The 27,937-nt window shown below is 34.2% G+C and overlaps 1 protein-coding gene and 1 long non-coding RNA gene across 12 annotated transcripts in view; one reads left to right on the plus strand and one right to left on the minus strand.

Moving 5' to 3' along the window:
* LOC149488470 (uncharacterized) overlaps positions 1-27,937 on the minus strand; it is a 129,270-nt gene that overhangs the window by 40,228 nt on the left and 61,105 nt on the right. The window lies entirely within an intron of this gene.
* scrib (scribble planar cell polarity protein) overlaps positions 1-27,937 on the plus strand; it is a 79,818-nt gene that overhangs the window by 22,892 nt on the left and 28,989 nt on the right. For 7 of the 11 annotated variants that reach the window (XM_089695625.1, XM_089695628.1, XM_089695629.1 and 4 more), the window contains exons 3-13: positions 1,503-1,671; positions 5,523-5,643; positions 6,379-6,671; positions 6,833-7,078; positions 7,656-7,825; positions 9,151-9,240; positions 9,719-9,825; positions 13,115-13,282; positions 13,734-13,865; positions 15,263-15,412; positions 17,277-17,349. In XM_089695625.1, coding sequence (XP_089551751.1) covers positions 1,503-1,671; positions 5,523-5,643; positions 6,379-6,671; positions 6,833-7,078; positions 7,656-7,825; positions 9,151-9,240; positions 9,719-9,825; positions 13,115-13,282; positions 13,734-13,865; positions 15,263-15,412; positions 17,277-17,349 — 1,719 coding nt within the window. Of the gene's footprint in view, positions 1-1,502; positions 1,672-5,522; positions 5,644-6,378; positions 6,672-6,832; positions 7,079-7,655; positions 7,826-9,150; positions 9,241-9,718; positions 9,826-10,941; positions 11,101-13,114; positions 13,283-13,733; positions 13,866-15,262; positions 15,413-17,276; positions 17,350-27,937 lie in introns of all 11 variants that reach the window. The other 4 variants (XM_089695634.1, XM_089695635.1, XM_089695627.1 and 1 more) reach the window with 4 other exon arrangements.

A 27,937-nucleotide genomic window follows, 5' to 3' on the forward strand; every position in this document is an offset into this window, starting at 1 on the left:
CATATGCATAAACAGACACATTCATTATCATATAGGTACACATGCATCACATGATCACATAATAATGTGACTTCATTTTTAAGCGAGAAATCCTTTTAGATAAAGTTTGAGTTATTTTAAATAATGAGAAGTTTTCGAATATGGAAGGAAAATACGAGGAACAAAATATATATTATAATTTTCCGATATATGTATTCCTCGCGTAAGGTGCTCGGAACTCTTTTGTTATGATTGAGACACAAAGTATAAATGTGATTAATTAATGTTAATAATATTATATTACAGTTACAGTTCGTAACCACCGCTTAAAACACGACTATGAATGTATTTTTAATCTGGAAAAACACACTAACAAATAACAATGCAACTAAATGCTCAAACTATGTAATGACGGTGTGCGACACGAATCTCATTTGTATTATAGCGGTCGATCGCGTTGTAAACAGGAAAATGAAAATACAACCATTGTTATAGTCCCGTAATCTTTCTTCAACTCTGTAAAGCCTCCCTAACGACATTAAAACGGGCGCTTTTAGAAAATGTGATTGTTACGCCCGTGCCAAATGATTGTGGAATAAAGAGACAATGTACAATTCATATTATGAAGAATTAAAGAGAGTGGACATAGAGTTCATGCAGAGAACGCGTTAGATGAAATTAAAAAAATCCATCACATCCTAATTTGTTAAAATCTATACTAATATTATAAAGCTGAAGAGTTTGTTTGTTTGTTTGTTTGAACGCGCTAATCTCGGGAACTACTGGTCCGATTTAAAAAGTTCTTTCGGTGTTAGAAAGCTCATTTATCGAGGAAGGTTATAGGCTATATATCATCACGCTACGACCAACAGGAGCGGAGCCACGGGGGTGAAACCGCGGGGAGCAGCTAGTATCTAATAAAAACAATTATTTCGTTCATGTTCTTTATCTTACAGTCACATAGAGTAATTATTGTTTTCCGAGAAGTTAATAATAAGACGAAAGTTAATAATTCGCTTGTTAATTGAAATTAAAAAAAAATGAAATTTTATACTGTATCACGATTTTACACCTACACATTCCGGTGATCGCATTCTTGTTAAAACTAACATGCTATTCATGTTATGAAAAGAAACACTACACTTCCTTTCATTTCTCTTCATAATTTTTGACATGTAAAAATCGTTTGAAGGCGTATAGATTCTATTGAATTAGCGGCACATCTGGTTCCTTTGAGCTTTATGCTATTTATATTGTGAAGTAATTACATCTTACTTTATTCTAATTTTAGTTTTAATGTCTTATCTATACAAAATATATGCAGAGTAATATATAAATATTTATGAGGTTTGAACGCACAAAGAACAACTTTGATTTTATTTTATTGCTATTCTAACTTTTGAAGCTAAGTCTTCTGAAATAGCGGATTTATTTGTACTTATTAGGTACAATTTTGATAAGACGCAATCTCTAGCGTCCACAATAGACTGTACTCCGCTATAATTCCAACCCACACCTTCCAGACATTCCCGACATACCAGAGGACATCAAGAAGCTGCGGGCGCTGCAGATCGCCGACTTCAGCAGCAACCCGATCCCGCGGCTGCCAGCTGGCTTCAGCCAGCTGCGCGCGCTCACCGTGCTCGGCCTCAACGACATGTCCCTCACCAGCTTACCGAGCGACTTCGGCAGGTGAGCGTTAGCTTGTATCTTTAGATGAGTAGGACATCGAGAAGCTGCGGGCGCTGACGATCGCAGACTTCAGCAGCAATACAATTCTGCGGCTCCCGGTTCAGCCATAGAGCCTATGTAAAATCTTATTGGGTCTCGGTCGATGTACCTAATATTAATATCAAAATAATATATTTTGGTCTAAGCACGCTTCTTGAGCATTACCTAGCATCTTATTGAGTCACATGTTGTGTGGTAAAAACGTACATAACATATCACAATCATGTGTAGCCACAATTATTTTTGCGATCTATACGAGACTTATAGACGAATCTGGAATACCAGTTTGGATGTTTTTGAACATATCGTGTTATATAATTATTGTGTTGCTATTCGGTGCTCAATAGTCAATACCTCATCTATAGACATGAGAACACGCGATTCAATTTGCGCGTGAACCACCTATTCGACAAGGTCTTACTCGTATAATGTAATTAACTAGACAAACAAAGTTTACCGCACTGCATGTAAGTTCATACTTTCAACATCGTGAGTTTGGAGAGGAACTATATTCATTTAATCATGACAGAGCCCATTGTAAAGCTCTACAAAGACTAATGAAAGCGAAAGTTTTGTGGAAAGTTACGGACGCGCCGCGGGCCACTCTTTGCTTAAAAGTTAGCGTACCGAACTCACGAATCGTTTTGTTATAATGGCAATATTTCATCGGTATTTTTATTAGTTACGAAACTGTTTTGTGTCTTCATCACACATTCATTTTTATTCGCTTACATTATGTAATATTGTTGACGATCGGTAAAATAACGGACTTAAAAATAACGGTATAAAACTATTGCAAATTGATGTAACTTAGATCATACGTTTCATCAATTTGCAACAATTGTTTCGTTTACGTAATTTACGTATTTCATCATCCCATTTTAAACGAGGTAAAACTAAATAATATTATTTTGATTTTTGATTATATATTTTAAACTGTTAAACAAGGTATTTAGGGTTCTATTAATAGTTCATCCCTTAAAAGTGCCAAGGTAAACTTCAAGTGGCAAGCGACCTTTACTCGATTTGGTAAAACGAGTATTGTCCAAACGGCTCGGACAACATGTTTAAATTGCAATGGAATTTAGGACACTTATGACATTGTTCCAGCTATAAAATGCCCTATTCATTAAGTCTGTCAATTTATCAATTTAACATTTACCTTTCAATTTGAACCTCATACCTTCATTTATTAGGTTTAATTTTTGGTTTTATTAACATTAAATGGAACGCAATGTAGGTAAACTGACATGTGATAAATAATAGGGCGTGCCTACTGCGAGGCTTATCAAGGTATCATGTTTTTATCTAACTTGTTACTTTAATAAATAACACTGTTATTGATAGTGAAATTATTGCCGTCCATTGTTTAGGTGTGTAATAAAAATACTGATGTTAATTTATACCAATAAGCAGACTCTTCATTATTTAACCGTGGAAGTATAACTAACTGATAAATCTTGTATTGGAAATTTGGAATACTGGAAATACGGTTGTAAAGTATTTGTATTTATGATAAAATCATTGAGGTTTAAAGGTTTAATCAAATCAGACTCACCATGACTAATGAGCGTCGCTGCAGCGAGACGATAAACGCATTCTTATAAGTTACGACTAACTTCGTAATTAACAACAATAATAAACCTAATTTCTTGTATCCGACAAGGTTTCTTTACGACATTGTGGTGTCTTATTAATGTGATGCGCGAGAAAAGTTTTATGACCACGTTAAAATCAGAAGCAGGTCATCAAAATAATTCGGAAAAGGGAACATTTAATAATTGATTTTAGTTATGTTTAGAGGTCTTTTACCTTTCAAAATAAATGTTGCTTGTTCACCACAGAATTTGGAGTAAAATTATCATTATATGGTGAATCTTATTCTATATGATAATATATAAATAGGATACTATACCCAAATTATTTATTTAAAACAAAATAGAATAAAAAGTAAAAACACAATGGCTCTGTGTTCTCGTTATTCCATTTACATATTTTTATTTAACAGCGGTTGCATCTTAGTCATAAATTACTTTAATAAGTAACATAAACCTGAAGAACTAGTGCGGTTATAAGAACAAAAAATACTGCCTAATTCAGCTACAAATTTCCTCTAAGTTGGAAACGAAACCGTAACGGCCCGTTATAAACGGTAGTAAGTACGCGAGAGATCTTAAAATAGTTGTTTTTGAATAAAGTGTATCGAATGTTGCGCTAAGTGCTTCGACATCTTGCTTAGGAATGCGACGTCAAGGTTCGCACTTCGCAGTATAAGTTGCGACCGCGTGCAGAATGTAAACAAAATCCTATTTACTGCGCCGCGCTATAATGTCACTACATCCATGATATAATATAGGCGTATAGCGTAGCGTATCGTGGAATAATATTTATTTTGCTATACTCAACTGCATTGTTCGAGACTACGAAATCTATCACCCGTGTATCGAATTGAATATCAAGGTCTTTTTATTATTATAATGTAGTGACATTAAGGAACAATAATTCTTGTTTTTTAGCGTATCTATACTAGTCATTGTAAGTGATAAATATGCAACTCTACACCTATGACTCAGAAAACTGGATTGAAATGTTTTTCCGGCTCTAATCGCATTTGATGTTCAACCGAATTATCCTTCAAAATATTCGCGTAATCCACTTGTCAACCTGCTATTAAATTCAGCACTTATCCATTTAGCCTCGCTTATGGCTGTAGTTCGAATAGTCACCGGATTAGTCATCCATTGTCTTAAGTCCCACGGCACCATTGTCATATGAGCGAATTCGATACTTATACTCGTCAATGACTTTCTTTTAGTGGAATACTTATGCAGGTATGAAATTAGCAGAACCAAGAGTCGGTGGAAATGAGTATTATTTATTCTATTCTTTTATTTCTACGTTCAAGGATATGTTACGGATGACTCATTCTTTACAGATAAAGTATTGTGCAAAAACCATTGACCTAATGACAAATCCGTTTGTAAACAGCCTCTCAGATTATGATGTAAAATTGCTTACGGACCAATTGCGTCGCGTAAAGAAAGGGCTGAAAGAAACCTTACATCGTTTCATCATTTATCTAATCATGTTTAGTACTAGAGGGCCGCCCCGGCTTCGCCCGTGGTACATATTTCGCAATAAAAGGTAGCCTATGTCCTTTCTCGGGTATCAAAATATCTCCCTACCAAATTTCATGCAAATTGGTTCAGTAGTTTAGGCGTGATTGAGTAACAGACAGACAGACAGAGTTACTTTCGCATTTATAATATTAGTATGAATTGCTTATTTAATACTGTAGAATAGATATTAAACATTGACAAAACTGACATACATTATTGAAGAAGAAAGGAGACATTCCGATAGAGCGTATTTGATGGAATTTTAACAGAATTTATATCATGGCTTTACTAAGTGTTATCTAAGTAAACTGTAGCATACTAGCCATAATGAATGCAAATAGATGCACAGCAGGGGTAGCATCACCAACCTTATCATGATGTTTTTTGCTTACTTTAGCTTTTCTAGGTCAAAGGAGTTGAGTTGCAGAGTTGTGGAGACAGTAAATATTATTTGCATGTAAAATATAGACTTTTTTTCCTATCTTTAGTTTGACATAATAATATGTACTCGTGTCTGTGTGTCTATGTACCTACTCTTTTTCCATATTACATTTTCTTTTTACGTGATCGTTATTTTCACCAAAAAGATGTTGGACATTATATTATGTAGAGCATATCAAGTTTAAATATGATCCCTGTGAGAAAATAACAAAAAAGTTTAACCAACAATTAAATATTTCCTTTTATTTCCAGCTTGGTGTCTCTCCAATCATTGGAGTTAAGAGAAAATTTGTTAAAATCTCTACCAGAGTCGTTAAAAAACCTAATAAAGCTGGAACGGTTAGATCTCGGCGATAATGAAATAGAAGCACTGGTAAGATTTTTTTTAATTTACATATTTATAAATTAATCAGAGTAAATAAAAATTAAAGTTCTTCATAGGAAGCGCGTGTCCTTGCATTAGGAATAAATGTAGAGTGATGATGAAAAATATCTATAATTACCAGCTTAAATTGTTGCTATTTTTTAACATTAAATTGTTCCATAATAGAATACACATAAATTATAAATATATTTTGTTACTTATAACAAACGTAGCGGGAACTGACCAGTTCTGAAATAATGTATTAATTTAAGCTTGAAATTAGTTCTGGCCACCAAATTTCATTCTAACCCGATTAACTTCACTTAATTTTCAATGCTCATTGCCAATTTTAGCGGTAAACCTAGTTAATTTCAAATTTGACTAATTTTAATCATAAATGTATTTGAAATTCTCGCTATGAAAACCTTTAAGTTAACATTGCAATTTATATTACAATTGATTAGTTGTAGAATTACTCTTTCTTTCTTAGTTATATGATGAATCATATAAAAAAACTAGCGGTCCGCCCCGGCTTCGCCCGTGGTACATATGAAAAATAGATGTTGGCCGATTCTCAGACTTACCCGATATGCACAGAAAATTTCATGAGAATCGGTCCACCCGTTTCGGAGGAGTATGCAGACTAACATTGTGACACGAGAATTTTATATATAAGATATTTCATACTTACATTCTTAAATAATACGATTTTTTATAATATTTCCTAACTATTGTTTTTTTTAGCCTGGGTTTATCGGTGAGCTGCCCGCGTTACAAGAACTATGGCTCGATCACAACAAACTTCAGTATTTACCTTCGGAAATTGGCAACTTGAAAGCTTTAATATGTTTGGACGTTAGTGAAAACAAGCTAGAGAAGATTCCAGAAGAAATCGGGGGTTTATGTTCCCTAACAGATCTGCATTTATCGCAGAATATGCTTGAAACAGTACCAAACGGTATTGGCGATCTGGGAAAATTAGCGATATTGAAATTGGACCAAAATAGATTACATACATTAAACGAGAACGTTGGAAGGTAACTATAATAATTTATTTTACCATGAAGATGATGAATGTCTTTTGTTAACCTACATAACTGTTTACTCTTAGCAAATAAAATAAATATCATATAAAGTCCTAAAAATAATTTCCTAAAAATACAAAATAATTAATTTAATTCTTAATAATTATTTTCAGGTGTACAAATCTACAAGAGCTTATATTGACGGAGAATTTTTTAATGGAACTGCCGAGATCAATTGGCAATCTAAACGAGTTGACGGTACTGAATGTGGATAGGAATTCCTTAGGCGATATACCGCAAGAGATCGGCAACATGACGCTACTGGGCGTGCTCAGTTTGCGAGACAACAAGCTCACGAAGCTGCCAAATGAATTAGGAAACTGTAAATCCCTCCATGTGTTAGATGTAAGCGGCAATCGGTAAGTTGTTGTGTAGTTTTTATATGGTAATTTATTGTTTTTAACTCGGTTTAACTCAGACACTGGTTTCCGAGGAAAATATGAAATTGTCAGTCATATTTAGTCGTAAATATACGAACATTTTTCCTGAATGGTCTAAATAATGTTTACATTATACAGGAGAGTAGAAATTCTTGTACGAAGATATTTATGGAATGTTTACTCTAAATGTAAATATTCATTTCATCCATTTGAAATTATGAGTATGAGGAAAAACGACTGCCGAAATAAATATATGTATATGAACACGACTAGTCAATTCGCAATCGAATTCACTGAAAAATGCTATCTTAGAAAGTAACTATCCATATAAATATATTTATAACATATATTTTAAGTAAATTACGTTGGGTGCAACCAACCAGAGGATCCATCCAATTTATAATTTAAAAATGCATTTAATATTTAATTAAAATTATATTAACTTAATGATAGGTCAATTGAATTGCTTGATATGTGAACCAAAAGTAAACATCCCATATTGACCCCATATTAATTATGAACAGCTACCAATGTAATTTTTTTTCTCCCTCTACAGATTACAATATCTTCCATACACGCTAGTGAATCTGGAGTTAAAAGCGGTGTGGCTATCGGAGAACCAAGCTCAGCCATTACTCACGTTCCAAACAGACAGAGACGAGACCACCGGAGAGAATGTGCTCACTTGCTTCCTCCTGCCGCAGCTCAGTTATACACAACAGCCAGGTATAACGCGAATCATGTAAAAAGAACGCTGGATGAAAGTGATGGGGTGTGTTTTGGCATGTATCGAGTTTAGCACGAAAGTTATTTGCTGCTTATTTTATTTTTGAAGTAGGCTCTCGAGTCGTGGCTTCGCAACTACATATTTGTTATTCTTATACCACCTCATAACACCAAATAGACCAATAAATCGCCAATGCGCAGCTTAACCGTCAGCGTTCTTTTTACATGACGCGACCTATATTGAGTGTAGGGATGGTATACACTGGTATACGTTGCTTTGTGATTTTAGTTATCATGAACGGTTATCTTGCACTGTAATTAGATCACTTTTTTGTGGGGGGGTGTTTATGAAAAAAATAAGTTAAATTGAACATTCAGATATAATATGAATGGGCATACTTACTTGCGGAATATTTCATATATTCCAAGAGTATTCAATCACAGTATGTATGTACTTTTAAAATTCCTTAGGAAAATGTGTTTGATATAGAATAAAGATTGATTTGATATAGAATAATATTGGTACTCAATGAATTGGTTATTATTCATATGGATTTGATATAGATATGCACAATATCTTATAAAAATACGTTTAGACTAAAAATAGTTTAGACAAATTTGAATGGAATGGAATAGATTGTATGTAGACTAAATGGCAAATCAATTACTAGTCAGCATAAATTCGAAAACTTCATGATAACTACGGAGTCAATGCTTTGGTTGCTTTATCGATATGCTTTACTTTAATAAAACAGTCTTAAGAATGACTTCATTCCAGTCACGGCACAGCTGTTTGTACATAATAACAACAGTATAAATTATAATATTATATAGAAGGAAGTGTCAAATCTTCCCGTTCTTAAGGCTGTTTATATTAGATTTTATTTTTATACTATCACGTCACTAGCGTTATCTAGACGAGATACACACATTCTTAATGTTTTATACAATACGGTAATACAATGCAATGTATGCAAACGGTATTATCTGTTTTTTTTTTGCTTTTTGTGCTTCTCTTTAATTGTGCAAGTGTCTGTGTCTATACACTTTACTGAGGTCTCTTTTGGGTACTTGCTCTATTAGTATTAGTATGATGAGTGATATACATAATACATATAATATATTTATCTTTTGATTAGCAAAATTTACCATAATTTTAGCAATACCATGATTTCTGATATTTGCACATTCTTGAACAAGTCTTCACCTTATTTATATTATTATATCGGGATAGTGAAAATAATAGTGTATAGGCACCGACCGGTGTTTGATTTGTTTTGCCGTGTAAATACTAAACGTCAATTTTGACACAAAACACAATATAGAGTTGGAACACACGTCAGAGGTCGGCAGTGGCACGTGGTTCAGGGAACACAGATTTAATTCTCAGTCACAAGAGCTTGATAGGATAAGAGGTAAGTTATGTACATAAATATCGATTTTTCAATATCGAAATTATACACCGCGCCGCTTTTTACACGTAGTGTAGATACCATAGATTGGATATACTAGGCAATCCACTTGCAGTATATTTATATCCAAATGAAATGTATTTAATAGAATAGAAAAAAAAACCGGTAATTTGCTCTATTGAATTTATTATTATAGAAATACACTGTTGGTCCTACCGCTCGTACCTGTAAGTTAATACACATGCCTACTATACAATATTTTCCGGACAGTAGTATTTGTCAATGTGTATTGTCCTGTTAAATGTGGTGTTGTACGCTTTATGTGTTGTTTGAAGTCCCGGTTTTCCGTATGTGTAAGTCCTTTATAGTAAAGCTAAGCGTAATCCACTGTATTGTATTCCAGATCTTGGCTAATACAAATAATAAAATGTATTTTAATAATAAATTCATTTAAATTCTAAGATGTAATTTCATGTAACAGAGTCGACATTTTCACGTGACCACGATTCTGACGACGATTGGGAGGAAAAAGAAGCGTCTCGCACTATTTCTGTGAAATTCACCGAAGACATGCCAGAAGCTAAAGAGGTGAGCAAATGCTGTTGTCCATTTCTTTACAGCGGAAGATCGTTTCGTACCAAACGTCCACATAGAACTGTTGATAATGTGCCCCTGTACTATAACACTGGCTATGCAATCAGAAACCAGTATAGGAATGTTAGGAGTTGGTTTAGCAATAGAGTATTTTCTAGACAGAGAGCATATTTAGTGCTAAGTTCTATATTAGTTGCGTTGGAGTAATATTTTTTTGTTTTATTTGAAAAAAAACAGTAAGTATTATTTGTAAGCTTTATCCTTAGTTTAAGTTTATATTCATTATTGGTTGTGTATATCCTGTGTTAATTTTGTTTTAAATGTGTTCAAATTTTACTTTATTTTAAGCCTACTTATTTATTATTTGTCAAATAAAACTACGCAAATGTTTTGTATGTTTTATTTTAACAGCGTATTGTATTACTTAGTTAAGTATATGTTTAGATTTAGAACCATAAACTTGTATCTATAGCACAATTTATTCTTTCCTAGAACCAAAATATTGTTCGAATTAGAAACTCAACTCCTCATCTCCTACAGTTTTCCTTAAAAATTTACACAAACATCTCAAGCCATATAGAGAATATTTCTTTCAAAATAAGCTTACACTGAGAGTTATTTTTTATATCATTATTAAAATATATCATTGTCAACAGCAAATTTAAGGGGGGTAATTTCCAGGGAAGGAAGATTTTAAGTGCACTTAATCGCTATCTTTCAACTTTATCTACTATTTCTATAATGTGTTACTTTAATCATAAATCTCTATGATATACATAGCCTTTGAAAGTATACGTTATGAGGTATGCTTGCTAGTGACAAATTTATTTACATATGCGTAAGTTATATTTGTGTACCACTGTACAAAAAGACGAAAACACGACATTTCAATCTAAATTCTGCTTTATAAATTCGCAGTCATTAAGCTTTTACTATATGTACTTAACCCTAAAGTAATGGGAGAGGTAATGAATAACACGAACACAAAATAAATGTTTTATTCAAGTTTTTGTAAAGATTTTAGTATACAGTACACATTTGTACGCAACAATTGCGTGCGCGTACGTTGCGCGTGCGTTCATTTTTCGCCGAATAGTATTTGATTTGAAGGTGACGTCCATACAGGATGAGGATGAGGCGACCGATTCGTTCTTCAGCACGCAGATGTTAGGGCTGAGACGGCCTCTAAATGTAGTTCGCAAGCTAGTCACCACGCAGCGGAGGAGTTCGCTGCAGAGGCTATCTCTCTCTATAACTAACCTCGCTGAGGTACACCACGCTGGGTGCATTCACAAAAGTTTTGTCTTTAGTCGAGTTTTTTTAGAAAATGTTTGTCTTTGTAGCTTTAGTTGGAAAGAAAAGCTTTTAAGATTTTGTAATTTTTAGAACGCTTTATTAATCTGAAGTCTGTTTTATGATTTTACTAAAAATATTTTGAATCCTGGATTCATAGTTTCAAAATGTTAATTTGATATTTTGTTCAATAATTTACTAATGCTGGTTTCTCTGAAACATAAAAAGTACGATTATAATAATGCATATTTCATTGGAGACAACATTATGATATCAAATGTGTCGATCGTTATATTTGAACAATACACTTCGAGGTCAAATGGATTTAGAGATATCCAATATCGTCCATCTGCATCGATACCAAATGACTTTGTGAATGCACTCGTATGCTGTATGCGCTGCCTCCACGATGCATTTAGATTTCAATTTATTAGATTTTGCTACCTAGAGAGATGCTGTAGGATAAAACAAAAATTAGTATGCCTCTTAAATAATTCTATTTGAACACATTATAATTTTGCGGATGTTTTACTTAAGCACATGTTTTGCAATGCTTTACTCATTTACATTGTAGATATTTAACTCCGTTATCAAATTTAAGATAATTTTGTCGCATGCATTTACAACGTTTGTCTTATTCGTGATCATATTACACAATAATGCCGGAATGTCAAACATCAAATATTTACATCGATGCGGTTCATATTTTATCGGATTAATTTACATTAAAAATAATTGTCAAATTCTTTATATGTATAATTTTTAAGTTTTATATATTTCTAATGACTAATGAGTATCAACTGTGTATTTAATTGTAAAAAGTCACTCATTTATAATAATAAAAAAAGTAAAAAAGGATACCCAAATCTTCATATAAATCACACACCGTAGAGCGTATCACTACGTGACATTCTAGATATTGCAAGAACACTGTTTGCACTGCACTTATGATGGATAATGTAGATCCCAAGACGTCCCAACGTCGCAACCGTACGAAGGTGGAGTGCTGTGTGATATCATATCCTGTGATTCACGCCTAGTTCTGTTCCACTTGATGAGCTTAATAGGCTAAACGGCAATTATAAATTTTTGTGGGCATAAAGGTCACCTTACTAACCGTCATACTTGACCACTATTGAAATATGTATAGTTAACATGCACGTATGCATTTTATAATGTATCAACGAAAAACACTGTAAAATCTAAATACGACTTACTTTAGCAGCGCGCGGGATACAAATACATCTTTGTTAACTTTATGACATTGTGTGTGCGTCATTATCATTTTCACGTTTTCATTATGTTTACACAAAACTGTGTGCAAATATATTTTCTGTCGTGTTTCAAATAAAAGGAGATATTCATGTACACATTGCATTCTCTGATTATAATGTTGTAATTTGTAACATTTATTTTTGTATTCTCAAAGATTCATTATAATTTTTAAAACTTTTTTACAACGGTAAAATGTAAAATGTTTTGTAAAATATTACAAGAAATAATTTTTATTTGGTTCCTAAAGACATGCCATTGAATATGACTATGATATTGAACTCAAATTCTTAGAATCTTCAATACAATAGAATAATTTTTCGCGCTTTGTTGTTTTTATAAGCGTTGCCTCGTTTGCTTTTGTTAGAGGTATGTGTGTAGGAACCATAACGCAGTCATCAAATGAACATTGTAATAACAGATATTTTTACATTATTCATAATTATAGCATGCGCATGTATTTTTCTTATATAGTTTAGGTTGCTCTTTAACTACGCATTCAATTTTATAGATTGATTTATTATATTATTTGAACCTTAGTTTTTAAATGATTTCGTAGGGTTGCCACCTGAATAAAACAAAATATCTTACAGAACCATTTTCTAATACAAAGTTGTATTAGAAAATTCAACACTCAAAATTAAAAATCGCAGGTGGCGACTCTTAAGTAGACAATTGCTCTATTTTCATTATATTTATACCATTTTATGTTCACTAGACCCCATTCGTGCGGCAAAACACACCTCACCCGAAGGAGTTGAAGGCGAAAGCCGTGAAACTGTTCACGAGGACACCGGAGGCGCCGGCGCAGACCAACGAAGTTCCGACCACCAATGGGATCGTCGCGTCGCCTGAGCCTGTGCAGACTGTTACGGAGATTATCGAAGTATGTTGATTTGTTTTTTTTTTGAATGCGTAGACGACGTTCATGCACACGAATTTTTAAAAGAGCTTTACACGAATGCGTAAAAGAGACGCAATTTAAGAGACTAACTGTTTGCAACGAAATTCCCCCGGTTTGGAGATAAAAAAATAGTTTGTTACTCGGTCGGTAAGATTCAGCTTTATAGATGGTAAAAAAAAAAGAATTATATTGATTTAAGTAATAGTTTTTCCTTTCTGAATTTATCGTAACAAAACTAAAAATATTTCTTCCAAATCTTCATCTTGGGATGGATATTGTTTATAATAAAATATTATATGGATGGATTATTTATTATTATACTATTTTATTTCTTACGACATAATGTGTGATAAAGACATTAAAATAAATCTCATGTACATGTATTTATAATACAGTTAATAAACAATACCATAAAAGTGAAATTATTCAACAGCCACCGCAAATACAGCAAGCGCCAGTGGCACCGGAAGTTACGCAGGAGGAAGATAGCGACAGTGAAACGGCTGAAGATAAAGAGTCTTCTGAAGGGGAAAATGACGACAACGACGATTCTGACGAATTGGAGGTAAGGCTTTTCGTATTTGCTGCATTTGACATTAATTAACCCGCATTAAATGAACATTTTATAGAACTTAGATTGTAGTTGGAAAGGCATTTTATGGTACACTATGGATTGATTACTGACAACCATCTACGGTATTTTAATGGGCAGCATTTAATCGTATTGATCTCCACCAATAGTGCATTTAATTAAGCGAGATAATAACTAACACATTTAACCGCTTCAGAACTAATTTTACTAAGATAGTCGAGGGAAAGTTGGGGCTCTAGGCTAGTTTATTAACGACGAATGGGGTCGGATTTACTTTCTAAATGATAAGTAATAATTAGGTAGACATTTTCTTCGACATCATCTTGCAATTATAATAAATAACATTTTCCTTTGAAAGTTGTCGATTGGTTTTGCTTATAGTAATTAGTATTGATCACCGATGCTAATTCTAGGCTCTGTATTCATCTTCAAAAGGATATGTTCCTAAATTAGAAAGTAAATTTAAGTTAACGCACTCGAAGTTTGGTGTGTTTGTGGCATACATATTCGGGTGCGTTATTTGCTGTTTTTTTTTTCGAACTATAAGAACATACCAAATTTTAAATTGATTGAAACATTATGGGACATGGGCATATATGTAGTTTTATTCATGCATTAATAAAATGTTATAAAATATTGCAATAAAAAATGATGTGCACGGTAACATGACATTTATGACTTTGGAGAGGACAAATTAGACGTTTCAGAACATGAATTACTTTACTTTTTAAAAAGTAGTATACAGTTTGCAATTTTTCTAAGGTTATTTGGTTATCAACCTACAAAAAAAATTTACATGTATGAAGAAAGAAGAATAAGAACGTCAATGAGCTTCTGTTCAATCATTTACGATTAACTTAGAAATCCTTTTTAAATTTAAAAGCCATATCATATTCTTTCTATAAACGACTATAAGTCAAGCTGTTGTGTATCAGTATACGGTTGTGTAGCAGTGCAGGCGGCGGGCCGGCATATAGCCGGCCCGAACTCCGCACGCCGTGTAAAAAGCATGCGTTTACCCCTTTTACACGGTGTACAAAATGTGTCCCAAACGATTGCTCTGTTACGTACACGTGTACTGCTATTGGTACAATTTATAAAGTATGCGTCCCAAACGTGGTATTCCGTACACGTAATACGTATCGCTTACTAACCGCGGGTACGGTGTGTGGGTGCAGCGGGGCGGGCAGCACCACCGCGACATCCCGCACCATCCGTAAAACAAAGCGAGTTCCCTTTTAAATCACAAACGTCTGTTCTGTTCCCCTACGTACCCCTGAAGCGGTTTTTTTTTACAAAGTATGAGTCCCAAACGTCATATTCCGTACAAGTATCGCTTACTAACCGCGGGTACGGGTGTGTGGGTGCAGCGGGGCGGGCGGCGGGTCGCGTGGCGCGGGGTGTCGGAGCGGGCGGCGGGCCCGGCGGGCCGGCTGCACCGCCGCGACACCCCGCACCATCTGAAGAACAAGCGCGTCAACCAGGTGGACTCGGCGCGCGCGAGGGAGATTCTTGCGCAGGTGCTATGTGCATGCTTTGCTTGACATATTTGCGAGCGGTGGTGTGATGTGCTGGTAGATTGGAATCTAAATAAGTGGTGGGATGGATGGTTCCCGGCTTATAAGCCTAAAGGACCCCAAATTACGTAGCTGAGGGTAATGCGTGCAATCTCTATTAACGAGAGAATAAGGCTAACAAAACAACTAATTTTTCATAGAGAAAAAAAATTATAAAAAATAGATAAGTACCTAGTAAATGTACTATTCAAGCGGTTATTTTTTTATTAAAATACTGCCGAAAATTTGTCAATGTGGAAATACACGCATTTTATTTTGATGCATGCATTCTACTATTAGTTAAAACTGAACACCCCTTGAGATCAGGGTCCTAGATATTATATCAGTCTACCAACATATTGTTACGCCACTGCGCCTGTACTAACACTGATTTATTTTGCACTTTATTTAATAAAAAGTAGAGTCGTAGATTGCTGTATGTTATTAGTGTAACTAGTTATAAAATTTGGTATTTGTATTGGTTTTATATACCCTACTTAGAACAGTGTATAATTTTTTCATCAAAATTAACTGAAACAAGTTTTTTCTGTCTTCAAGTATTTTTTTTTAATCATTACCTAATCTATCATAAATTAACGAAGAGGAGCATAAGCAGTAATACCAATTTGCTTTTACCAAAAATACACAAACTTTCTTTATAAAAGTAAAGTTCTTTGTAAAAGTAAAAGGTCATTTATGTATCAATGAAAATACCATTTGAATTTATTGCCCATTGTAGCCAGAAAGCCAATAATCGATTTATCAGAGAAGATAAAAAATAATAGCTTGGGTGTGTCGAATTGTTGTTTATATTAAATTCTGTTATTCGGTGAAGAATAAACTTTCTATCTATCAAAGTGCTGCGTTGCATTGAAATTGCATTTTATTTAAAGTAAAAAAAATATTTTTAATCTTTCTATTTTGGCATTTTCTATCTGGGTCAGTATGCTATATTTTGACAGTAAATTTTTCACCGATTGAAAAAAGAAAATTGCAACATGTAACGTTCCGTTCTTATAAGTACAGTTAATTACATTGTCGTAGATTGACGCTCACAAAGTAGATTGCAATCGTGGGCTTTTCATCATGATGGCTATCTACTAAACTAACGTATTTCACTACGTACGCGGACTCGCGAAAGGGTAAAAGCTGACTTTGAAATTTCTTACTCGTTCGAGAACAGCAAAAACAATAGAGTCGTGAGATCGCTATGTATATGATGGAGTATTGTGTGCGACACCACATGAGAAATTGCTCGTGTTTGTTTTTAGATGCGCGTTTAAATTTGTGTAAAACATAAAAAAAAGTCTTTGTCCAAAAAGTGGGTTAGATTATAGTGTAATAAACAATAAATCTTCCGGTGAATCGTTTCTGTGAGTGCGATTGAAGCGTGGGTAATTGTTGGAATACGGCTGTCACGGGCTGGTGCGCGGGCCCTCAAGCACATCGCTCACGGCAGACGTATACCCTCAGTGACGTTCGCAGAAACAGTCTTGCACACCGTCCGCAACATGCTCCTTTTACGATCGATCGATAAAACTTTCAAATGCAACTTAATTAAAACTTAGTTTAGTAAAATGAGGTGCTTGAAAGCGGCGGGAGGATGGCTAGCCCGGGTGAGATCCGTTAAAAGATAACGCGACATTTAAAACAAGATTTCAATTTAGATTCGGGCAGGTTTTGTTTGGCTTCGTACTGGCTTATTAGTTTTGATCGTGATCATTGTATTCCATCATGTTCACCGGAATTTTCTTGCATGCTGTAGCTTTAAAGTTCAAACCTGGAAAGTGTACTGAGGAAAATGTATTAAAATAGTGCATTTTCGCAGGCAATTAAGAAACGGGAACAACCAGAAGAACATAAAACGGACAATGAAGAGGAAGTGGACGATGTACCTGATGGTAAGTGGCTTTTCATTCTTTTTTTGTAAAACATGAGTCTTGGTTCTGCAATTCTTGGAACATAAATTATAATATTTATATTTATTTTCACCAAATGTACACATAAATAGCCGTGCGAAATTTTTAATAATGGAAACTTGGATAAATAATTTTCAAAAGCGATTGTGTGGTTTTGTTATTGCCTTATTCACTTTCAATGTTATTAAAGCTCGTATTCTGTATGAAAAGCAAATAAGCTTGAGAAATCACAGTTACATTTGATACGTAAACATAGATAATACCTATTTATCTAGCAAACGCATTTTGAGATGTATCTCTATTGAATTCTGTTATTGTGTGAAGAAGACCTTTAGCGCGTAGATATGAAAGTATCGCCGTGTATGGTGACATCGGTTGTGCACGATGCGCCGAGATAAATCGTTGCGACACTTCACGCGGTCGTGACCACATTTGTTCTGTGGGATCACGAGGATAAATTAACTTAGTACTTGCCTCTAGATACTGGTACATTTGTGCACGAAACATTAGCTTTTGTAAGCTCTTGATGTTTGTAAATGGAACCGTTTGTGACGGCCGTGGTATTAAGACATGTAGGAAATTGGTTGAAGATTTCGAAATTGTGTCTATATGAAATACCAGTCTCGAAGGTATAATTTTTTAGAATTGTAGATAAATGGACGTAATTAAATAGTTAATGTATTCTCATTCTCTCGCATATTTAAATTATTAAAATGAACATAACACTTTACAGTGAAATTCCCATAAACAAATAAAATATAAATATCTGTGGAATGCAATCTCATCAATCAATAAATTAAACCTTATCGTAGAAATACGAGTAAAAGATAAACGTTTATTTATTTATCAAGGTTGTACTTGTAAAGGATTTTTAGATCTAAAAATATTTGCCATGGATTGAATGAGGCAATGTTTTTCATTCGCAATGTTTTAGGGCATGTAATCAGTAGGTATCGTATCGTTATCAGCTTATCTAGCTCACTACGTGCCATATGCGCTACGTATGGCCAGTGTGTCGTTTACTTTTGCTAAGATCGCGCCGATTTCTGCGCTCATTAAAACGATTTAGTGTCCATTGCGTGTATCAAATAATGCATTAGAAAATTTAACCTTCGTGTGTGCTTCTAGCGACTCGTATGCGTGGGCCGTACGTCCGCGTCTCCATATTGTTTTGGTTGCATTCGCTCAAAAATAGTTCGTTCAGACGCATTCTCGCAATATCGAGTGACACGAATATATGTGAATAATATTTCATAATGTGATTTTAAATGTGATTTATTCAACACATGCGCATAAATACATAATTTGAATTACCAGTTGTTATACTACAATTAAAGTGTTTGTTTCAATAAGAATTATTCTTCGACGTCTATTGTATACACAGGGGTAATGTAGAGATGTATAATAAATAGATCATATGCATACGTAAATGTCGTTTAGTTTGCTCGAAACGTCGATCACTGAAGGCCAAGTGAAGCTATTGTTGTTGTAGTTGGTAAATATTGTCATGTGATTCATGTCTCCGTTGAGCTATACTTGTGTTCTACGGAAGTCGCGATCTGCTCTATTAATTGAATTGTTTGTTTGTAATCCGTTACTTTGCTGCTTTCTCTCAAAAGTAAGGAACGCTAGTTTGAATTTGTGATATAGAACAAGACTGAATCGTGTTTTGAGTTTTTGAACGATTTTAATTGAATATCTATAACAGAAAAATATGTCATGAATACTACAATTAGATGTCTGTACATATTCTTTGTTATTTAAGCAGATAATCAAATTTCACGTAAAGGAAAATAACATGTTAAATTACTATTGTGTATGGAATTTGTAATATTTTATTTAATATCATTAACCTGACTAACAATGTTATTGAACTTATTATCTTATCAGAGCTACACAAGCGATGCAAGTTCGAACAGTGGTCAAGATATCCTTTGCCAAGAAAGTCGTGTGCGAAATTTTTGCATAATTTCAAACTAAACATTACCCAAAGAATCGTATTGCACGACTTTCCCATAATTATTATTGTGAAAGTGTCCTAGAATATAATTATTTTAATTATTATAGTTGGACGTTGCACAAGTAGAAGCAAGTTATATTTAATTTTATGTACCTCGCAAGAAGCAAGTTAAATTTATTCCAGTAATAACTAACTCAACGTTGGTGCACGTGTTTCATGTTCATGGATCGACATCACGAATTTTCTCCTGTCATATTTGATTGTCTTCCATGTCGGGCCTCCATCTCGCTCGCAAAGAGAATTGACAGTACCTTTGTCTGGCGATTAGATGAGATGTTATGAACGAAGTTTTAACCTTAATTAACTCTGACAACGCTAAGCTTGTTCTCAGTCTTGTGATCATTTACTTGTACATCATTATTCATTTTGCATAAAGAGCATCGCGGTCATTTACTTTCGTGCTACGATACACTATATTATACTTTGCTTAAATGCTTCAATTAATCTGCTAATAGAAAGTGGCTTCAAAGTTGACAGATTCACACGGTAATATTTAATAGTTCAAACAATTAAATAAGTAACGTTATACACGAGTATAGAAGCTATGAAAGATAAACGTTTGGAAGTGAAATTGAGTGTTCGGAGTGACGGTTCTTTGAGTCGGAATAGTGCGAGAAGTAGTACAAGAAGTAATCGCAGCAATTTGAGCAACAGCAGTAGCGGGTTGCCCGTGAGTGAAATATTTGCGACAGACCGTTATGCGCCGCCACAGAATAGAGCTTTTGATATATTAGATAAGTACCGGAGACAGCCGCAAAAGTACGGATATGCGTATCCGGCGCAGAGCCTGCAAGCTCTAAACCAGTATGAACAGCCGAGAAATAGACATTTCCCGGATAGGAACAGCGCCTATGTCGAATACGCATTACCGTTGAGAGATCACGGTTCGGAATACCCGCTTCGGGCGGTGTATCCGAGCTATCAGCCGGTGTACAATAACCCTTCTACTCAAATATACGGCACACTACCACGCAATGGACATTACATAGAAGATAACAACGCCCGAGCCCCTGCTCATTATACCTTACCGGCTAGATCGGCTCGACGGGTTCGCATAAGTGAACTGCAACCTACTGTACATGGATATGGTACGTTGAATTCTAGTTATGTAGAATTATCGTAATTAATGGCTGTGTTAACTGTGTTACATAAGACTGTATGTCTCATATGTTTAATTTCGTGAACAATGTTATTGAATCGCGTTGTTTATTACTTATAAGTTCTTTTTATAAATTATATATTCGATAAAATTCAAATATGACTACATAATAAATTTCCATTGTAAAATAGACCTACAAATTCCAGTAGGATATCTTTGAAAGCGTTTAAGATATCAAGAATTTACTTCGAGGAGAAATTGGCCTTAGAAAGCTGCTTTGAATAGAAACTAATCTTGTCATCGACCTAAAGCTTTACCATATCTCATGAATTTATATAAAGATGCCATTTATAAAATCATAATAATGGATAGATAGAAGATAGCCTTTGACTTTTGCAAAGAATAACTTAATAAATGGCGATTGCATTCCAAAATTTTTTTGTATTGTTTGTCGAACTTCATTGATAAGTAGCAGAAGAAAAAGCTCTCATATTAGAGCTTTTTTGTCTTTTCACTGTTAAGTAATACATAATAATATAATAATAATAATATTTATTTATTTTCCTCAAAAACTTACAATTACAGTTACATAGTATTACATAGTATAAATTGGAGAGGACTGGTGTCTGCGATAGGCAAAAGCCTGTAATGCAGATCGCCAGGCACTCACCCAGTCGAACCGCTAATATAATGCGAGCTATTAACACTAAGTAGCTCGCATTATGTATTACTTATCGCACATCACTTGATATTTAAATATCATATATAATTTTATATCAATGACGTCATAGCGAATCAGATGCACGATACTGTTTGGTAGATAGATATTTCTGCGTGTTTGCATATATAGGACGAGATGAACCCTCTAGGGACGGACAACAATAGCAACAGGGCTCCCCGAGGCAGTGGTGCGCTCTAATGAGCCACAACAGGTGCAAAACGCCTGCGTCCCACAGTTCTTTATGAGCTTCTTTATGATACACTCATACACTTTCATTGCGTTCTTTGAGTGATATTTTTTTAATGAGTTTCATAAACATGGCCGTCACTAAGTCAGCTGTTCGCGGTATCATGTGTTCGCTTATGGAATTCACATTCAAAGCAAGTAAGAATTTGCCATTTGCAAAATGCACTATTTTCTAACCAATCAAATCGATCTAAGTTAAAACATGTTCCTAATAAATAAATAAATTGCCGTTATACTTTTGTAGCCCTCGATTATTCTATATCAACATTTTGGTATGTGCATAGAGCATACCGGTTTTCGAAGGTCGATGGCAAAATAACATCATTTGTATTTTTGTTTGTGACGCCTACAGCTCTGTCACTTCCAACCATACATTGAACTTGCGTTGAACTTTTAAGTTTATTCACAAGAAAGGCTTCAACTGCTTCGATATACACATATACAATTATGGCACTCGCTTAACTAAATTGTGTTTATCTGTTTTCTAGATCGATCGGAACAGTATTGTTGCATAACATTTAATCTGTAACAACTTCCGTATAAGAAAAACTAAACTTAATCTTTTCCGTTCTAAAATATTATTATGTCGTTACTTACCTTATCAGATAGAAAGTACGGTAACTGTAGGTGGTCTTACCGAGCATGATTTACAAACATAAACAGAAATATGGATAATACAAATATTAAATTTGAAATTTGTACATTCAACTTTGTAACTTGTAACCCTAACGGTTCGTATTCGAAATTTTGTTCTGATGTTAAAGATCGACAAATAGCGGATATGCATTGTTCGGCCGAGCTTTTGAACGTGATCTCTTGCTATCTTGAATAACAATCGCATTGATAGCGATGCGACCGTTTAACCTATGCGGCGCTGAAAGTTGGTAACTGGCGTGGATGAATTTTATATCGTTTGATATTTGCATGTTCATGAACCGATAGAAGTTCAGACCGCGACCGCCGTTGGTGAACTTAGCTCGAAATAACGTTACCTCCCGATTTAATTTCAACTCAGGTTCATTTTGCCTTCGGCTCTTTAAAGGTCGAACACGTAATGTCTCGTGAGGCTAAATGATTCCTTGCTATTATCTTAGTCGATGTGAATGCTATTGGAATATAATAACAGACTATAGAATTTAAATTTCTACACGCATTGTTTTTTTTTTATTTAATCGTATGTGAAAAATTTTACAAATTGCATTTTTGTATGTTTAAGTATATGCTTCTTTAAACCACTAATATAAATATATAAAGAATAGAAAAAATTCGATCACGAGGCGGGACTCGAACACGCATCCTTTCGCGCCATTCCGGGGCGGATGCCTGACCAATTCAGCCACTCGTGACCCACCAGAGCAATCGAATTTATTCTATTCCTTCAGTTTTATGTGTCTAAGGGACACTAATATTCACTTGCATTAATCTACATAATATTACATTTAAACTATATTAAAAATAGAAATGCTTTTTAAAAAGATGTCTTACAAACACACCTTAAATTCTTATTCAAACTATTTTGTCATGCTCTTTCAAGTGCTCTAATACTCGACTTATTAGTCGAGTGATATTAGTCTATTGAGTACGTGACAAAAATGTGTCCATTAACCATATAAGTACCTCGTCAATCATGTGACAGCATAGCAAATTACTAGATATTACTTTCCAAGTCATATGTTAATGTCAGAGATCGTAAATTGGGCTATATTCTGACGTATAAAAACTAAAAAGCCTTTCGCTACAAAGTAATTACTGTAATATAATAATCTCGGACATTCCTAGTGCTTTACTAGATTGTTATGATTGAAATAAAAACATCCGGTTTATTTTGTGGTTGTTTGAAATATTCCAACAATACAATTAATATGTTGTTTTAGAGATATTTTAGCAAATCATATTATAATGTTAGGTCGATGTAGTTGACCACACGTGTCTTTACTAATTTCTAATTTCTATATTATGATGATATTCCAAATAAGATTTAATATTGTAACTAGTAATTACCCAACAACAAAAAACGTATTTATTGAAAATATAATTGGCTAAGTTATTTATAAAATATCTGGGTATTATGTTTATCTCCTGTAATATTTATCGTTTCGCATCGGTATGTTATCTGAAACTAATCTGAGTACGTATTCACCGTCCACCTTTTGTGTCTCAATGTACCTTTCTCTATTTCATTCCATCCGTAGGTATATAAATCAATCTTGTGGTAACTATGCCCTAGAGTTTCTCCCATTGCTCGGGCCCACTGCGGACCGGTAGCCAAACCGCATACGTTGTGAATAATCAAAGTGCGGACGCTGTGGGGTTAATGCGGTTAACACCCGCGCCTCGCTCGGATCTCGAAAGCGAACCTGTGAAATGAATTATTGAAGCGCAACCATCATCTGATACCCTGTAGTTAAACCGTGTAAATTGCACTATAATTCCATTGTAGATGAACGATAACCGCGTCATTTTGTACTAGACTTGGCGGGAAATACACTGTAGATGTTTTTTGATAGCGTCAATTTTCTTTGTTAGATATTTATTAGATGCACTATAGACATATTTGGCTACTTTTTATTCAGAAAATAGCGAAGCTGTTTGCTTAAACCAGTAATTGAACTATTGAAGAAAAACAATTGTTTTTAGTAAATAACAATACAACTGAATAACTTATTTCTTTACAACGCAACACAATAGAGCCGTCCAAGCTTCACATACGTAGAACTTTTTACTACCTTATGATGGTGCAATAAATTGAAGATACGGTACACGAATACAGGATATCAGTTTCACATCACGTCCAGTTACGAAACAAAAGCGTCTCCAATCGTACGAAATTCCCAACAAACAACATCACCGATCGTCATACCGTTATGCGGAATGTAAAAAAAAACCTTAAAAGAAAAGCATGTTCCTATTAAGTATTTTCCCATTTATAGCACGTCAATAGGTTCATGAGACCTGCAGATGTTTTGCTTCAATGATTAATTATGAATAAGGTACTTATAAGTTTCTAGGAGAAAGACTCCTTAATTATTCATGCATTGAACATTAAGATTTGAATCGTAGAGTTACAAGTTAAAATATGGATATCACCGCCAATAACAATATATTTTATCAAAGAATTCCAAAAGATAAATAGTAAGTTTCTATTCGAATACAAATTACAATTAGTTAAGAAATATTCATATATTCAATATTCATGCGGAAGTATGTAGATCACTGCGCGGTGAAAAGTTAAACCGTTAAGATCCTGCCTTCTAATAATAATCTCTTAAGCTATCCTGGTTGGTAGTTTCTAGTTTAACTTGTAAATTGTTAGGTCCGCTTGTTACCTGCCCACTTAACATAACGCGCATGTTAATTCTTAATGAGACGACTGTTAACATTATAATTAACGTTCAGTATTTGTTCAAAATTAATGATATGATTCATGTATTTAGGTAGATAGGATTTAATGAGAAGAAGTGAAAGGTTTTAGGGCCGCATAACATAATTTAATAGGAAGTAATATTTATGTTTCGTTTTAACAACACTAATTTAACATGTCAGGGACATAGGGTTCAAGTGCCATATTGTCCATTTGAATTTAACCAATATCGACATACCATCTTTACTTTTACCTAATAATTATAAATTCATTTCCATCATACACGAAGGCAAAGCTCAAAAATAATAGGTTACATTCAACACGTAGTCAATCGAAAGTATCGTAGCGCTGTTTTAATGATCTAATGGTGATAATGGGTAGGTAACGCAAGGGTAAAATAAAAGGAGTCGGTATGCAGCAGGTTGCTTTCTATTTTTAATCGAGGGGAGAGGTCGCGGGCGGACGCCGGCGCCACAGCCTCTCATCTCGGTGGTGCTATTGCGCGCATTCCGTCATCGTTTGCGCCCCGGGCTGCGCGCACACACGCGACCCGACGTATCATTGGTGCTACATTGTTTATACTTTTATCTGACGGACTATTTACTTCTCGCTTTTTGATCTGCTCAATGAGTACGGGCCCATACTAATAATATAGTTTTGCGTGTTCGACGTTGGACAATGACCGAACCGGTATGCGTTAGAATAGGCGGCTGGTGCATAGCTGATTGATGTTAAGTCTTCTATATTAAGCGACGGATCCAGTCTAGACTCGTGCCTACGGCCGGGCCTTTTAAGGAAATTTAATAGTACTGGTTTTAAATCAGGAAATGGGTGTTATAAGGAGGAAGAAGCGTAAGTTGTTTGTTTATTTTGGTTTAATATATGGTTGATTACAGTAAATTTCTATCATAATATTAGTGAATTCATCAAAGCTTAACTTTTTTAAATTAAACTTTTTGTGTGTTCTTCTATACATATATAACATCAACATAGAAGTTGTTAACATTAAAATTAGAAGTTTTTTTTTTCATTAAATAAAGGCCAGTGACTAAGGAGTTTGATAAATGTCATATTTTTATCTTGGATAATATCTAGATTCTAGAGTATTAGTACATAATATGTATTTTCTACTTGTACATATTATTTAATCTTCCTTAAAAGGAAACCTGTGTAATAACATTTTTCTGAAAGTTATATTGATGATACGATATAAATCGTTCTTGTAGGACAATCAAAAGAAAAATATTCCAATAACTTAATTCGATACTATTTCTTATTTCACAACAATACTAAATGAGCCGCAGCTGTTAATAATGACATTCCAATGTGACAGGTGATCAAACTGATCTTATTTTAATTCATCTTAAAAAAAGAGGGTTAGGTTAAGATCTGTGTATAAATAAAAGTAATTGAATTTCTGAGTGATTTTCCGCACCCATTAACTTTCATAATTTATAGCTTCAAATCTATTGGATAACTATTAAAATCTTTACATTAACAATTATAGTGATAGAAATTCTATAGGCTCAATTTCTTAATTTAATTAATGTATATTTGATAATTTCAACCGTTCTCTTGCTTATTTATATCTCTATGAATATTTTATAGTTCATCTTATTTTATGGTGTACGTTATTTATGGTATTACCAATGCGGAGACTTGCGTAAGGTTCAAATGATATACGAGTCAGATAGGAGAATATATTATTGTTGTATAAACTGTTGAGCTCATGGATCGTGTAGATTGTGATGGTATATGGGATGGTCTGTCGCATCCATTCAATTGGGCACACGCGTAATAACAAATGTTTTTAGTAATTGTGGGACAGGTGTGAAGGTGAAACAGTAGTTACTCGCGATGCGGTCATCGCTCATACGTTTACACTTAAGGTTCTATTTCGTAACTGCGTAAAATATATTCGTTTGTTTTGATGATGTCATCGATGTGTGGATAAGCGAAGAAAATACCAAGATTAACGCTTATACATAAATGTGTTAAGAATACGATAATTGAACCATTGTTGATATAATAAAATTCAAATACCTAGTTAATAACTTACGACATGTTACGTATAATTTAAAAGCTATCTTTTCTATATACGATTTACTACAGCCGAAAATATCATGCACTTCTAACGATAAGTAATTCAAGGGCAAAAAATGTAAGGCATGTTCAAATCGGTCGCGCAATTTCCGCTATATATTTTTTTCAATAACTCTTAATTACATAGGAATTTAAAATTTATCGATATCAATGCTCACACTTCCCTGTAATTTGATACAATTTAAATTAGATATATTCACTTTGCACCGGCTGAATGAATGTCATACGGCTTCGGAAACAGTAGATGATCGGATGGACTTCCTTGAAACTCTACCTTCGTTTAAGTTTTGTATTAGCTTTCTAATTCTATTATAGCATTTATGTTATGTGTCTCTTTTTTAAGTCTATTTTATTATCTACATTCCATGTGTGTCTTTATTCAAAATTTCTCCTTAATGCTTATTTAAAACTTATGCTAAATAGGAATATGTAAATTCGCTCTATTGGCAATGAGTCAAGGTTAAAAAATTTGGTCAATGCAAAGTTATTGCTACGATGCGTGATAAGCACCTTAATCGTGTTATTTTACCATACCGAAGTGAACTTCCTCAGAGTAGTTTGTTTATTTTAAACTAGATTTCCGCCCGCGGCTTCGCCCGCGTTTGCAAAGGAAAACCCGCATAGTTCCCGTTCCCGTGGGATTTCCGGGATAAAAACTATCCTATGTGTTAATCCAAGTTACCCTCTATATGTGTGCTAAATTTCATTGTAATCGGTTCAGTAGTTTTGACGTGAAAGAGTAACAAACATCCATACATCCATACATGCATACATCCATACATCCTTACAAACTTTCGCCTTTATAATATATATTAGATAAATGTCAGCGGAGAAAATATATTAATACTAGCTATTATACATATATATAACTGTATTCAATACTATTTACGCTGTCGTGATTGAAGTAAACGGTAGAAGCTCGAAACGTTTTCCCATTAGTTACAGCAATCTCCATTAGATCCAATCGCGCTGTTATTTGACTTAAGCCATCGAATACTATATTTAAACTTTAATTCTACA

The sequence above is a fragment of the Colias philodice genome, chromosome 5 (assembly GCF_061535455.1).
Source record: "Colias philodice isolate Cphi_HAF_F1 chromosome 5, ilColPhil1 Martin Lab GWU primary, whole genome shotgun sequence".
Taxonomy (NCBI): Eukaryota; Metazoa; Arthropoda; class Insecta; order Lepidoptera; family Pieridae; genus Colias; species Colias philodice.